This window comes from Belonocnema kinseyi, chromosome 6 (genome assembly GCF_010883055.1).
Source record: "Belonocnema kinseyi isolate 2016_QV_RU_SX_M_011 chromosome 6, B_treatae_v1, whole genome shotgun sequence".
Lineage (NCBI taxonomy): Eukaryota > Metazoa > Arthropoda > Insecta > Hymenoptera > Cynipidae > Belonocnema > Belonocnema kinseyi.
Genome location: NC_046662.1, coordinates 76605773 through 76622522, shown reverse-complemented (window position 1 = coordinate 76622522; position 16750 = coordinate 76605773). Strand labels below are relative to the sequence as shown.

The 16750-nt window shown below is 31.9% G+C and overlaps 1 protein-coding gene across 1 annotated transcript in view; it reads left to right on the top strand.

Annotated features, from left to right (window-relative positions):
* LOC117174770 (prominin-1-A) overlaps positions 1–16750 on the top strand; it is a 58564-nt gene that overhangs the window by 34895 nt on the left and 6919 nt on the right. The window contains exons 7-10 of the mRNA XM_033364125.1: positions 2334–2536; positions 6582–6717; positions 11320–11490; positions 11863–11962. Coding sequence (XP_033220016.1) covers positions 2334–2536; positions 6582–6717; positions 11320–11490; positions 11863–11962 — 610 coding nt within the window. The remainder of the gene's footprint in view (positions 1–2333; positions 2537–6581; positions 6718–11319; positions 11491–11862; positions 11963–16750) is intronic.

Genomic DNA, 16750 nt, shown 5'->3' with positions numbered 1-16750 from the left:
AATAGTCTCTGAAAGCCTCTAGTATTCCATCTGCATCATATACCATTTCCCCCCTACTATTTCTCATCTTGACAATTTCTGTACTTTTGTTTCCTTTCATTTACAAATTGGTCACATACCTATTTTATGTTATTTTGTCAATGAGCTAAACATTTTTTTACTTATTTACCGAAAATTTTAAGAATGAGCATCCGTTTCTTCAAACAATTTAAACGTTATTCCCAACGGTGGCTTAAGCTGCAGTGCTTTTGCTTCTGATTGGGAGGCTTTCAATCTTCATTCTGTTTTTTTATTTTTTAATTAAATTTATTTAAGTGAATAACAAATTTTGTTATCTCAAAAATTCTCCTTATAAAAAAGGTGCATTCTGAGATCAGCATTCTGCTTGATTGGCAGCCAATTTCGTAAAAAATGATATGCATTTATTGACATGAGGTCAGCTTATATATTTTTTATAACATTGTATATTAAATAAAGAATTGTAATTTGGTTGAAAATTGCTGATAATCTGTATTTTTTTCGATAATTTATTTAAAAAAAAAACAATTATTGTCGCCACAAATCTCTTAGAAATTTATTAGGCTTTTATTTTTCATAAAATATTTCAGTCAAACGAACATTTTAAGGTTTAGACTAATTTCTCCAGAAAAACAATTTTTGCCCTACTGTGCGTAGGACAACCAGCTAGTGTCTACAGTTTGTGTGAAATTCTTTAAATTATCAACAACTTCCTTTAAGGGTAAATTGCTTAGATTTAAATTTAGTTTTTTCCCTTTTATTGTTATTCTACACTTTGCTAAATCCTGAATTTGGTTTGAGACAAAAAAACGATTGGCGTAATATAGAAAAAACTAAACATTTTTGTTATGTTAAAAAAAATCAATTAAAACATCCAAAAATTTGTTGTTTAAACCAAATTTGTTTTAAGATAATCGAAATAGTCATTTACCTCTAAAGTAAATATTACGACCAAATGTTGACTATCGCAACCAAACATATTATCAGCATTAAGTGCTTATTTGGTAAACTCAAAAAATTTTGTAATTGACAAGATAATGAACAATGTATATTCATTATCTTATTAATTATTTCGTTGAAGTGACTGATTGTAAATCATTGAGTTAGTGACCGTACTAAATCGAATATCCCAGTGGCACTCCTGTACACTAAACCTCTTGAAGTATCGAATAAAAGGAACCATAAACGAGAAGAAAAGACTCTTAACGTGCACGTTTTATTGACCATGAAAGTTTCACTAGTAGTAGTATGTATAAAAAAGAAACAAATTCTCATATTATTTAATAAAAACTTTGTTACATTTTATTGTAAATCTTAAATTTAACAAAAATACAAGGGTAATGATACCTATAGTGGGTGGTCGCTCGTTAAAGTGGCAATTAATATGAAGCTTTGTCTTTTGCATGCAGCTTTTTGACATATAAGGTTAAATATGTGATCAAAAAATTGTAGTTGATGGTCAACATTTTATGACATTAAGTGGCTCACTGCTGATGTCTGCAGAACACATAATTTAACATATAAATTATACCCAAACAGAAAGAAATAATTGTAGCTAAAAATAATAATAATACGGAAGTGGCAAAATTGATAGATTAAATAAGAAAGCAGAAATTTCATTTGCAAGCAGAAAAAAATAAAAAGCTACCTTCTCTGATTAAAAGATCAGGGGTAAATACTTATAGGTTAATTTGAGAAAAATATTTTGTTTCAGGAAAATACATATGTGTGTGTGTCATTCAAATAAATACTAATAAATAACATAATAAAAATAATTAATAATATAAAATACATACATATATAATAAAAAATAAAGATTGTTTAAATTACCCTAGTATGTACGTAAGCTAGATCAATTATATTGGTTCTCATGTTAAGTGACCTGCACTTTATGGAGACACACGCTTAATAGGGGGCAGTGAGTTACTAACTAAATTAGAAGCTACTGGCCACAAAGTCTCTGGTTTTACTCATCTCCTTTACGTAGCTCTCTTTCTTTGCCCCATTTACCATTGTTAGTATTATTACCATTAATTACCCTTTATAATGTCATTCAGTAATACCGACTACATTTTACATTCTTAATTCTATTTTCCGATGATTTCAATATTTTAACAATTGAAATGTTCCTAAATTTAAAATACCTCTTTCACAACCTTCCCAATTAAAAAGTTTTCAATTTAAAAACTTCCTTTCAAGTAGAGTACCTACAATTCTGTTTCTTCTCGATATGAAGAAATGTTTCCAATATAATTTTATGATCGGAAGAACAAAATATATTATTCGATTTCAATAAAGTTTCCAATCAATTTCAGCCACTCATGAGCTCTCAACGAGAACAGCCACCTTATTGAAAGAAGGAGAGCGAGCACGCGATCTTGGAATTGAATTGAGTCGAGAAGCCGATGATCTCCGCCGAGAATTGGAGGCTGCAGCAAAGGGTTGTCCTCCACAGGACCGATCCTTATGCGCCATTCTCAATCCTTCGGGTCTGTACTTCGCCCTACGACTCGAACGGGTGAATAAACCGGAGACAATTGTTCAACCCCTTTCATCCCTTAATTAAGACGAGGGCGTCAACGTCCTTTTTTAGCTTCGTTTACCTCACCTTCCTCAAACCCTTTTCTGCCTCACAGATGAATCTGCGAGCTTCTTTTGAAGTTTTGGGTACAAAAAGCGCTTGGCCTATAAAATTTGAAATACACTATACTTTGTTCACCGAGAGAACGAAATCGACAGCGCAGTTTTTTTTTTTTAGGAAGGCGTCAACAAATTGTTTTCTTTGATGTACAGCCAATCGCCGTTGCAGGGAAACACAATTTTTTCAAATAGACTGACCCAAATGCTTTCCGAAATTTTTTATAATCTTTGTTAGGGCCACCACTAATCCCTTGCTAGCATGGGTCCTACGCCTACTTTTTCCTTTCTTTGACAAGCTGCGTGCAGAGAACGAAATTTCGTCTTTTCAGAATTTCGTTCTTTCGATAAACAGAGTATAGGTTCTCTAAGGTATTATCGACATTTCATAATTCATTATAAAGTGACAGACTTAACATTTTATCAAATTCTTTCATGACCACAAAACTTATTACAAAATACAATACAATAAAATTCTGTTCAAGCCCTTTAGATACTCCCACTTTAATTGATAACACCCCAAAACACCACTAAACACACCCATTTTCATTCGCACTTAACCTGATTATGCATACGATCAATCACATACCCATAGACTATGTCTAGTATCGACGCCCATTTTTCTTGGCAGGGGTATGTCATTTCTCATTAACAGACAAAAATTAAATATCAATATTTCCTCATTTAATCGTGAAAATATGTAGATTCCGAGTATTTCTATTTTCAGACAGAAATTTTGATAAGGCTATTGTCGATATGCAGATAGCATTAAACAATAGAAAATTCTAGAAAACTTGATCTTTTCAAAGATTTCTTCAGATCTGAAGGTATTTATTTATGACTACGTTATTCATAATGTCAAATCCAAATTTCTGACTAAAAATATAAATTCTCTGAATATACATATTTTCACGATTAAATGAGGGAATGTTAATATTTAATTTTTGTCTGTCTATGAGAAATGACATACCCCTGGACTTGTAAAAGCCCATAGATTCCCAAAAAATGACTTCCAAATATTTTGCATCAGTTATTTTTTAATTTTGAGTGAATAAGTTGGAACGGTAATCGGAGGTGATTTATAGTCATTAGGGTCATGCGCTCCGGCAATCCCGGCGACTAAGCGCGCCGAGACAGGTGTGAGGGGTAAGGGTCCCACTGGAAGGAGAAGGATTCCAGGTAGCTCGCGCTCCTTTGGGGTGCATCCATTAAAATCGCCTCCTTTACCGTAAATACATACCTAAGCCAACTCTTTATGACCCTGACCCATAGCTACACCCTTTGCCACGCATTTTTTAGGTCTTTAAATTTTAATAGTAATTTTTTAATAATAGTAATTATTTAATAATAATTTTCGCATAAGCGAAGCTATGCCATAAGTCAAGCCTTTTTTAAGGAACATAACCAAACGCCATAATTATTTTCTATCGAACTTTCAAAAGAAAAAGAAAATTAGAGTTTACCACAAGGGGCCATTCATAAACTACGTTCGTAATTTTATGGGGGGGGGGGCAGAATATTGAACGAAAAACTATGACTAGCAATATGGGGGGGGCAGTGGAAATAAAATTACGAAATTGGTACGTTTATTTAATTTTTTTATGATAAATTTGAAAAAAGTTTACAAATTTTGCGACAGATGCACCTACAATGGTATAGTTCAATAAGTAGTGAATACTTATGATAATCGCATTCATATTTCAGACTTTATTCACTTTTCGCTATTCTCCTCTTTTCGCCTCTTTCAAGAATTCATCTTCTTTTCCCTGCCTGCAAGAAATTTTCACTTTTTCGCATGAATGCTAACTGAATTTATAGAAACCAATAAGAAAATAAAACTTCTTTAACTTAAAAATTCAGTCTCTTTGGTTGAAAAGTCTACTATTATATTTATGATTTGAAATTTATCTTGTTTCTTTTTTAATTTGACTACTTGATTGAAAATTTAAGTATTTAATTGAAAATACAACTTTTTTGGCTAAAAAGTCTTCTTTTTTGGTAAAAATTCAACTATTCGATTTAAAGTGGAAAAACTTTGTTAAAAAATAATTGTTTTGGTTAAACTTTAATTTTTCCAACCGACAAGTTAACTTTTAATTATTGATTATTTAAAATTCCTTTTTTTTAATTTTAGTATTCACTCAAATTTATTATTTAATTGTAACGGTTTGGACTAGATCCGTATAAATATTAAAAATTGATGTTAGTTTTTTTCCCCTCTAGCAAAAATTATTATAATGATTTACTTGAATGTTACACTTTTTTTCAAAATTCCTATTTTTATTTTGAAGACTCATCATTTTAGTTTTAAATCGATCCCTTTAGTTGTAAATTTAACAATTTTATAGAAATTTGTATTTCTACAATGAATTCAACTGCTTTTTATTATAGTTCATATATTTCTTGATTCTAATATCATCAATTACACTTTTCGTTGAAAATTCATCATTCTGTAAGAAATTTAAAATTCCTTGATTGAAATTTAAACCATTTTTCTTAATTTTGTTTATATTTTTGAGAATTTTAGTTGAAAGTTCATTTCTTTGATCGGAACTATAACCCGATTGTTTAAACTTTGATTTTTCGATTTCGATTCAATTGTTTGGTTGAAATGTATGTATTTGGTTAAAAATTCGTTGTTTTTTTTTTAACAAATTCGTCTTTCTTGGTTATAAGTTAACTTTCTTGTTAAAAATATATATTTTTGAGTATAAAAGTCAACTCTTTTAAAAAAAAATCTTCTTTTAAGCTTAAAAACATGACTATTTTGCTGAAAATTTGTTTTTCATCAGAACATTAATCCTTTTGGTAGAAAATTCATCTTTTTGCGTCCGAAATTCAGTTATTTGTATAAACATTCATGTTTTTTATTAAGTGATCATTGCTTATCGAAAATTCAACTGTTTTGTCATAAAATCGTCCTTTTGGATTGAAAATTCATTTTTTATGGTAGAAAAGTCATCTTTTTTGATTAAAAACTCGTATCTTTCTTTCTTTTTGATTTATATTCAAAACCTGGTTTAATTAAAATATGAACTAATGTATTTTTCATTGCGAATTCATATTTTTTGTTTGTGAATTCAATTACCTGTTTAAAAATGCAACTAATTTGTCAATTATTTAATAATTTTGTTGAGAATTAAACTATTTTCTCGAAACTTCTTTTTTGGTTGAAAATTGCGTGCACTGGAGTAACTCACTAAAAACACAGAATAAGCCTAAAATGCGTGTTTAGCCTAGTTTAATAATAATAGGATTTTTGAAATAAGCGTCTATTAATTTTTTAAATATATTTCTTACAACTGATTTACATTGCGGTAGAATAAATAGATCCTGATACTCCAATTCGTTTCTGGTTACCCGAATTCCTCTAAATTCTGAATAAAAGATCTTATAAGCCTGGATAAAATGTGGGGTTGTGGTATAATGGCGAAGGCTCGAGGGTGGGAGGAGAGCCAATTATAGGGGCGGATAAAAGACTAGCTCTGAGTCGAACTCGTAACAAATAAGAAAAAAAGAGTTAACCTTATTACCCATACCTGGCAATCGACGCGAAAAGATCAAGAACATTAGTTGCCAGTAGTTTTTTTTTTTCAAGAATCTTGCCCCATTTTTGCGTCATTCCCATCATCCAATTACACGAAATGTCGTTTCACCTTTGAGTCGAAACAATTTTTTCAATTGGTTGAAACGAAGAAGTCACGATAATTAAACTTCGTCTTCCTTTAGCTTCGTTCAAATTTTCCGCTTGAAGCAACTTATCTCTTCTCAGAACGGACAGGGAACTGAAACGAAAATCGTATTTGACTAAAAGAAATTATTTTAGCTGCAATCAATAGCGTAAAGCGGTTTCAAATTTGACTCTTTATTTTAAACTAAATTTAAAATATTCATCAATAAACTATTTTCAATTATTTATTTTTTAGTTAATACGAGATGATCGGCTGTTACGTATGAAGGACGCTTCTCAAGAAAATTTAACCGAAGGTGGACGTCAAGCTCGAGGAGAATATTTTTACGTTCCTAATCACGTAGCCAGGAACACATTAGATGCTCGAAATCGTACGTACTTATTGTCGAAATTTAGTAATAGAAATTCTCCAAATTAAATAGAATTTATTTTTCAATTACACTAATTTTCCGTTAAAATTATACAACCATAGTGGTGTAACAATAGATAGAACAAAACTTGTCTAATGAAGTCGGGTAGGTTACTAAAGCGCGGTAACTTTTTAAATAGGTCAGTGGTCAGAACAGTGTAAAACTTACAGAAACTTGGCGAACACTCTCGAAGCTAGCAGATAACCGATTTTTAACTTCTCGAGTTCAATGAGCCGATTATAATTTTCTGGCAGTGCCAGACTTTTCATCTTTGTTTATGTACCTTTGAGCCTTTCTTTTATATGAACAACTTGTAGCCCACTGAATTGAAAAGCAATCCTTTAACGGTTTTTTTTCAGACTTTCGAATGAGATAGTGTTTTTTAACTCTACTTTAAACAGTTATTAAAGAATCTAATAATAAAGTCAAAGCTAACTGTAGAGATTATAGACAATATTGTGAAAATATTGGCAGACAGGAGAGAGGGACATTAAAAACATTTAATAGTTTCTGTAAACAAGTATCCAAAATCGATTCTTTTACGCTCTTATGTGTCATTTACACCACATCAGAAATATTTTCCTCTGCAACAAAGTAAATAATAAAAATTCCGTAAATCCGAAGAGCAAACAAGGGTGAATTCACTACAATGTCCACTGAAATCCTCAACATGTGAAGGTTGATCGATGTGATGGTAGTTCAATGTTGACAGGATGTCATGTCGCTTCTGCTGTATTCCTGAAGTCTTCTCTGATCCTAGTTTCATGCAACTCAATCTCCCTTCCCCTCAAGTCCAATAAGGAGATGACGGATGGCGGCTAATGCAAAATCCATAAAACGCTGTGTTTTAAAGTGAAAAAAATTAGAACCTCATGAAGTTTGATTATGCTATTAAGGATAAAATAAGGAGCCTTCCTCTCTGGAGTGAATAAATGAATCAAAAGTTTCAAGATATCGTACTTACATTGCGTAAAAGCTTAAAGGGAGGGGGGGGGGGATTAAGGCACCCTGTTTGAATTTGTCACAGTTCCATTTTTAAATAGGAGGATGGGAGGTGTCTGGAGATGACCAATAATGCGTGACCTAATTCAAGTACCACACCTTATCTCTTCTGTAACGCAAAGTTTTCACAAAGTTTTCTATGAACAAATCCTTTCTCTCCCTTTTCTATTTTTTTCATTTAAATGAGAACTTAATTAATAGAACCCAACACGAGGATCACCTAACTTTGATTGAATTTCTATTTTAAATTTTTGGTTTTGAATTCATCTTAATTGTTTAAAAATTACAATATTTGGTTGACAATTTTATTATTTTTTTGAAAATACAACTAGTTTGTTACAAAGTCATATTTTTTTGTTAGAAATTCAGCTACTTGGTTGAAAGTTCAAGTACTTTATCCAAAATTCATTTTTAGGGTTTCGTAGCCTCGGGTAGAAACCTTTATAGTTTCGTTCAGATATTCATCCATTCATCCGTCTTTCGGCCGTACGACTTAATACGGAAATAGGGCCTAAAACTGACATAGAGCCTAAAATTGACCAAGGACCTAACATAAACATTAAGGTGGGGTGGTCCAAAAAACGCTTTTAGAGCTACAGGGCAAGACAACCTCCCAAAAGTTTCCATTTCCGGAGAAAGAAAATTCGTGTTTTTTTTCGAAATTCGAATATTAACACGTGCCTCCGGGAATTTCAAAATCCCATTTAATTAACATTGGGAAATTTGGAATTTTCGAAAAATTGAACTCATGTTTCAGGGTTTTAACGAAACGTGCTAAGTAAATAAAACGATACTAATAACTTCCAGTTCCAGCACACGCTTACCCTCCCCGCAGCGCCCCATATATGACCAAAAAAAATACATTCTTACGTATTATTGTTACTTTTTAGCAATTTTCGTCGACTTTTTCATACAAATAATTTTAATTGACAATTTACATATTTACCAACTCTTTTTTAACAACTTCCAATCGTCTAAACAAATTTAAATTATTTAAACAATGATTTATTCTGAAAAAATGTTTAAAAAATAATCGTATTTTCTGATTGAAGTGTAATTGCATGTCATTGTTTGGAGTAGTAAATTTTTCTAAAAACATTATGTAATTATTCAAATAATGATATATTGTCAATTTTCAAAATTTCTAAAAATTGAGCCAGAGATATCGACTTTCTTTTTAAATTGTTATCCCATTCTACGTTTTTTGAAATAATTACATAATTTTGATACATTTCTTTTAACGTTTAGTATTTTTTTATTTGTTTAAGCAATATTTATTTGCTCAATCAGTTTTGTTCGATATTTCGAAACATTAAATAAAATAGAAGATATACAGTTATGATTCTGATTGTATAGTATATAGAAATAATACATTCACCACTTTTTAGTTGTTTAAACAAATATAATTTGTTTCCATAATTTTTTTTCCAAAAATACTTTAAAAATCGTAATTATTTGTATGCCTTCTATTTTATTTCATTTTTAATTTATCGAAAAATAACTGCTTGAGCAAATAAAAATTGTTGAAACAAATAGAAATATGTTATACATCAAAAGAAATGTATCAAAATTATATATTATTCAACCAAAAGTAGCATAGGATATCAATTTGAGAAAAGTGGACATCTCTGACTTAATTTTTAGAAAGTTTGAAAATAAACAATAATTAATTGATTAAATAGTTACATAATGTTTTTTGAAAAATTTACTACTCCAAACAATTACAAAATATTGCATTTCAATCAAAAAATCCGATTTTTTTTACATTTTTCGAGAATAAATAATTGTTTAAATAATTTAAATTTGTTAAAATAATTGAAAATTCATTGAAAAAAACATCGTAAATATTTAAATTGTTTATCCATAATTATTTGCATGAAAAATACTGCGGAAATTGCTAAAAAGTAATAATAATAATAATACGAAAAAATGTAGTTTTGTTATTTTTGTGTCATATTTGAGGTCATATTTGGGAGCCCTCTAAAAGTTGGTATGTTTCGATGAAACACTGGAACATGAGTTCAATTTTTCGAAAATTCAAAATCTCCCCATGTTAATTGAATGGGATTTCTAAGTGGCTGGTGGCACATGTTTATATTCGAATTTCGAAAAAAAAAATTACGGATTTTCTTTCTCCGGAAATGGAAACTTTTAAGGCGAGGGTGTCTTGCCCTCTAAGTCTTGAGTGACAAAAAATTTTGCAATGCATTTTGGGACCACCATAAAGAACATAGTGCCCAAAATTGACACAGGACCAAAAACATGAGCACATAAAGCTACGAAACCCTTCCTTGTAGGTGCTCCGCACCTACTTTGAGTAATTTCTTTGTTTGTCGATTCATATCCTTGGCTGAAAATTGAACTATTCCATTCTTAGAAAATTAATATTTTGGGCTAAAAATATTCTTCTGGGTATTTTGTTAAAAGTTCATCTTCTAAGTAAAAAATTAATCTTATTATTTCAAAATTCATTATTTTTCATTAAAAATGGAAATCTTTGGGTATAAATTAATCTGGTTTGGTTGAGAATTCAACAATTTTGTAAAAAATTAAACTATTTTTATGAAAATTATCCTTTTTAGTATAAGATTAGGTTTTTTGTCATATTATCATTTTTTGGGTTGAAAATTCCACCGTTTGGTAGATAATTCGCCCTTTTGGCTTTAAAATTCAAAAATTATAATGGAAATTAATTACTTTTGTTGAAAACACGTATTTCTTGTTATAACATTAATCTTCTTGCCGGAAAATCGATCTTTTTGGTTAAAACTAACTATTTAGTTCAAAATTCATCTTTGTTGATATAAAATTTAATCACTCGGTTAAAAGTTGAACTAGTTTCTTAAAATTTCAAGTTTTTTTTTTAAATTCACCACCTTGTTTTAAAGTTTAACGATTCCATTTTTAAAGAAAAAATTAATTTTCTGGGTTATTTTGATTAAAAATTATTTTTTTAAACTAAAAATGTATCTGTTCCACTTTTGATTAAAAATTTGGTAGCTAATGAAAATATTCAGTTGAAAATTAACTTTTTCTTAAAAATCCGTATTTTTTGTTAAAATTTTTTTAATTATTTATCAAATCAATTTTTTGTGAACGAAAATCATATTTTCGAGTTAAAAGTTCAACCGCTTTATAGATAATTTAACCTTTTGACTTTAAAATCGAACAATTTTTTAAAAATTAATGTATTTGGTTGATAATTTGTTTCTCTTTAATGGAAAATAAATCTTCTAATTGGAAAATTCATCTTTTGGTAGAAAATGTACCTATTTGGTTGAAAATTCTATATATATATATATATATATATATATATATATATCACACTCTTTCCTCTATGATTTGATAGCATTTTTGGCTACTTTTTTGTCGGGTGGATGGGGGGTCTGAGGTAAGATGATGAGTACGATTGTAAACCGTGTGAGAGGAGGAAGGTGGGTAGAAATAGCCTAAAATTGGTAATGTAGTTTGTGGACGATTCCAAACTGTTCTTGACGAAAAGTTTTTTTTTACATTTTTTAACTTCTTTAAAGAAAATGTGGAATTTGTATCCATTTATAGTAATCAGACGAGAGATTAGCGGAATACGTGCGAAAATTTTCGATGATGCGCGGACTATTGAAACGAGTAGCTCCGGGCTCTCGAAGCAATTGGATACAGCAAGAAACATCGCCAATCAAGTAATACCCTACATCACAATTTTCGAGCAAATGAGATGGTTCGTGGGAGTAGGTACGTATGTAATTAAATCCCTTAATTAACTAATAAAAAAATCGAAATTCATTTGTAGAATTTCTCGAAAAGATTTACAATTGTAATATAGACAATATAATTATCTAGTAAAATGTCAAATAAAACCTCTAACTCACGTCAATATATTCCTCAGCCTTTTTGAAATGGCTTTGCTCGCTGTGTATGCAAAATTACCCCTAAAGAAATAGAGGTAAAAATAGATGCAAAAAGAGGTGCTAATAAATCTTTTCTTTCCTTTTCAATATTGAGAGACGTCCTTGAAGAAGAGACTTCGTGTCGGGCGCAATAAAGTAGAAAGTGGAGTAGGAAAAATAGAGATAATAAATTACCCTTTCGCTTTTCGGCACGCAGGTACTGTAATGTGCGTCCTGCTTGTCTGGTCGTTACTGTTCGGAGCTTTGTGCTGCCGTTGTGGTACATCTGAAGACAGAGTGCGACCTACACTTTTATGGTAGGTAAATAGACGTTTGATGAACGATCTATTATTTTTATCGAAAATTATTATTATCCAAGACTCATTTAATTTTATCACAAAAGTTCTATCTATTTTTTATTTAGTTGTACCTTCAACCACTTCTAGATTCTTGTAGCCTTAGGCATAATGGCGGAGTGAAAAAGCTAAAATTATTCAAATTATTTCGGCCCAGCGAAAAAATGTATGGTTTGGCATCCGAAAAACGTAAAAAACATGAATCTTGTAATGAATCAATATTTTCTGTTCAGTTATTAGATTTAAAAAACAATTTTTTTGTTCAATTTGGAATTTTTTTAATTTGAAAAAATAGGACATTCTTAACCGTGTGGGAAAACTAGGAGACTCCTAATTATCATAAAATAACCGCGCGAGCAAAGCCAGTGCGGTAATAATGCTTGTTGGGAATCAACTAGTTCCACATATGGTGAACATACCATTTTCGTTACATACCGCGGAGAGCAAGACCGTAGCCAGGAAGGATGAAACTTTTTCTAGTTACTGCGCTTCCGCACTTTGCGCAAGATTACTTTTCCTAGCTGTTGAGTTTGCACATTTCGAAACAGAATTACTTTCTAGCACTGTCGGATTCATAACCGCACTTCATTATGAGATTACGCATTACAGACTAATAATGAGTAGCGAATAGTGATTGGACAACTGGAAGTGATCAGTGATCACGCATGAGAGATGTTATTATTATTATTATTACACCATTAAGCCATTTCCCTTTCGGGGTAGGCGTGACTCACTTAGTAGGGGAAAGGAGTAGTGTGTGAATGGGATAGAGATTTTTCAGATTGATCCAGAATTCTCGTACTATTTAAGTAAATAACACGTTCGTTCCGCAACACTGCTCCGACCCAGGTTGCTGATCAATCTCTCTAGCAATCACCCCAAGCGAAGAACCTCACGAAGTCGTTATGTAAGGTTCCCCACTTGGGTCCATTAGTAGCCAAGGTCTTTGTTTCAGGCGTCATTCACTCTACTGACACTCTTTTTATTAACTATTTTCCGCCATACTTTCCTGTCCTGGCATTCTACTCTAGCTTCTTTTATGTCCATGCATTTTTTCATGCAGGCTCTCGTGTTTCTGTGACTTCTTATGTCTCTTCTAACTAGGGCCTCACTCACACATTCTAACCATTCTTGACGCGGTCTACCTCTGGGCACGTTGCCATTTACTTTACCTTGATACACTTGTTTCGTTAGTCGTTCATTTGGCATTCTCTCACCATGTCCGAACCATCTTAACCGATTTCTTTCCCATGTGTCTACTAGCGTCTGTTCTGCACCACATTCTTTTAGAATTATCTCGTTACTTACTTTGTCCATTAGGGATTTCCCGCTTATTATGCGCATGAATCTCATGTCAATTGCGTTAATTTTACTCTTATCTTTTTCTTGATATGTCCATGTCTCACTACCGTATAGTACAGTCGGTACAAATATAGAATTATGTATTGCCATTTTAGCTTTATTTGATATATTTTTAATTCTGATAAGGGGACCTCCTATACCAATAACCTTCTTACCTTTATTTATTCGTCTATCTAATTCTTCATCTATCTTCCCGTCCCTAGTAAATAAGCTACCAAGGTATACGAACTTATCCACTTGTTCAATTCTCTCATCATTTAATAAAATATTGCATAGATGTTTCCTCACTCTTTCCTTCGAACACCACAGTTTTTGTTTTATTTGCGTTAATTTTGAGGCCCATGCTCTTCATACTTGCATCTAGTTTATTCAACATTCTTTGTAGGTCTTCGATAGACTCTGCCATAACAACCTTATCATCTGCGAACGCTAACTCTCGTACCCTTCTTGTTTCGAGATCCACACCCTCTTCGTCGAAGAGAGCCATTCTTAAACACTTGTCCATAAATAATATAAATAACCATGAAGACATAACGCATCCTTGTCTAACTCCTTGAATAATATCGAAACAGTCAGTCAGTTTCCCATTCACTCTTGAACTCGCTTCGCTACCTGTATATATTGTTTTTATAGCTTGTAGGATCCATCCATTGACTCCATACTCTTTCAGGACTTCCCAAAGTTTACTTCTATCTACCTTGTCAAAAGCTTTTTCTAGGTCAACAAATGCACAGAAAACTTTTTTTCCTACTCTCAAACTTTTTTCTGTTATTTGCCTTAAGCTAAATATTTGATCCGTACATGACCTTCCTGGCAGAAACCCACTTTGGACTTCCCAAATCTTTGCTTCTGTTATTTTCATTACCCTACGAATAAGTATTTTTTAAGATATTTTACTTACCATAAATTACTGATGAATTAATATGAATTGCCATAATTTACCATAAATTGATTTTAAAATTCCTAAATTTGGGACATTTTTGGATACCTAAAATTTCCTGTGATTAATCAATTTTTCATAAATTTCTGAAAATTTTTGCATTTAGTCCAAAGGTTTCGGATATTTTAAATTTTCGGAAATTTTTTTTTATTGTTTTTTAAATCGAAAATTTCCTGAATTTTGTACACAAAATATTGTTTTCATTCGCCTCTAGCTCATACAGCAAACTTCATAATCGTGTGGAACTCCCTACACTGAATGAAATAGTTTGAGGCTAATGGCAATCCGAGTTTGCTTGAGAATTTCTAACTGAATTAAAAAGAAAATTGTGCTGTCTCAGCCATACGAATTTCAGATTTATTACCTACGTATAAGAAAATCACCAAGCCTAATATGACAAGGCAAGTTTGTTTGACTGAAATGCTAGTTGGTAAAAGTGTAGCATTAGATATATGATTAAAATATCAAAATATTATAGTGTAGATACAAGAATTTTATGCCTCGCTATCATGGCTGTATTGGACGTATACTTTTATCAACTCTCTATTTAAAAGAACACTTCGTTTAAGTGTTGCATTGGGCATCCAGCTATTTGCTTCATACAGCCATACCAATCGATGTATTGTACCGTGCAAGGCTTCAGGCGTTAGGAATGCGAAACATTTAGGGTTCGAACCCGCGACAAATAAAAATGTTCATAGCTTGCGATTATAAATAGTGTAGTGATTGTATAATACAAAATAATTGTATACTCGAACCTTTCCTTTAAATTTTATAGGACTTTATAACACATTTCTTTTAATAGCTTATTAAAAAATAATTTTCAACGAAATTATGGGAGGTGCAGGTGAAAGCCATGCGTATTGTTGATTTACCCCAACCAAATTCTGTCTGACGCAGCCATCGTGTGTTTAGAAATATCTATTAGAACATATTACTGAAACAGTAATATTGCTTCAATAATTATGGTATGCGTAAAATACGCAAACCGTATTGCTGTAGATGAGCGAGCAATACATTATGGTTGGAATAACCAAAATTATGCGTGTATCATTTATTATTGTTTCCTAATGCAAACTGAAAATCTAAGAAATTCATCATAATTTTTACACTAATAGGATATATTTTTTGTTTTTCAAAAATTTAAATTTTTAAATCTAAAAAAGTAACAAAAGATATTAACAGATTTCAACTTATTTTAATGTTTTCTGCATATAAACTAAAAAAAATTTCATTGGACAAAAAGAATTCGATTATTTATAGCATTTTTACTCCGTCCTATTTACTGCAGCAGTTGCTGTGGGTTGTTATTCATTGAGGTGAAGGGGTAACGGAAAGTAGAAATAAATCGTGTAGCTTAAGATGATGGGAAGAGGAAGAGGTATAGGAGGATATGTAAGAGGAATGGATTGGTGATTTTAAGAAAAGGGGCCGGCAGGGTATGAGACAGATGTGGAGAGGAGAATAGTGACCTAGTTGGGGAACTGGAGGAAAAAGATTGTTGGAAAGGGGTGACTAATGGAGAAAGGAACATGAGAGGGGAAGAGGATTGAGATGCGAAGCTGATAAATGATAAAGAGGGTAAAGGGGAGGGAGGAGGAAAAGGTATAGGGTTTAAATTTAAAAAGGTATAAAAGCAAAGAGTATAGGATTATAAAGCTTGTAGCAGGAAAAGGTAAGTACGATGGTAGGATGATTTGCAAAGGTGTGAGATATGAAAGTGATAACTAGATTTCAATATGGTCGTTTATCCTTTCTTGTAGGCGCATGCCGCAGTTTTTCAAAACAGTTGTTATTAAGTTTGAAGTATGGTTCGGCGGGAGGAGGGGTACGAGTGAAGTGTGAACTGAAAGGTGCTGGACGGAAAAGAGAAAGAGGTGGGTGAGGGTGTTGGAAAGAAAACAATTGTTATACTAGATGATAGGGATTCGGGAAGGGGTAAGGTATGAGAAATTAAATATAGAGAAGTAGAATCGGGAAAAAATAGTAAGGGCAATAAAAGAGTAAGGGAAAGGATTGAGGGGTGAGGTGAGTTTCATGCCCTATGAATGAACGGAAGGGGCTAAAACAAGAAGGGCGATTGCTGGGAACGAGAAGGAAAAGAGTGTGGCGGGATGGGTTCGAAGGGGTGTATGATGGTTCAGGGATGGGTTGAAAGGTGGAGGAGGTAGGAAATAAGTGGAGAGGGAAAAGTGTAAGAGGTGAAAGATTAAAGGGAGAAATAATTATGAGATTGATAAGGAGGGAAAGTGTTAAAAGAGAGGAAGGCACAAAAAGAGGGGACTGTTATTGATCGATACATTTAAATAGAAATAATAGATTTAAATAGACTACGAAATACTTTCATGTATATACGTGTCATCTATTAGGCCTACAAATTAATTCCTTAAGCTTTAAAGCACAATAATAGCTGGCGATCCTGCAAACTTTACCTAAAAAATCATTAA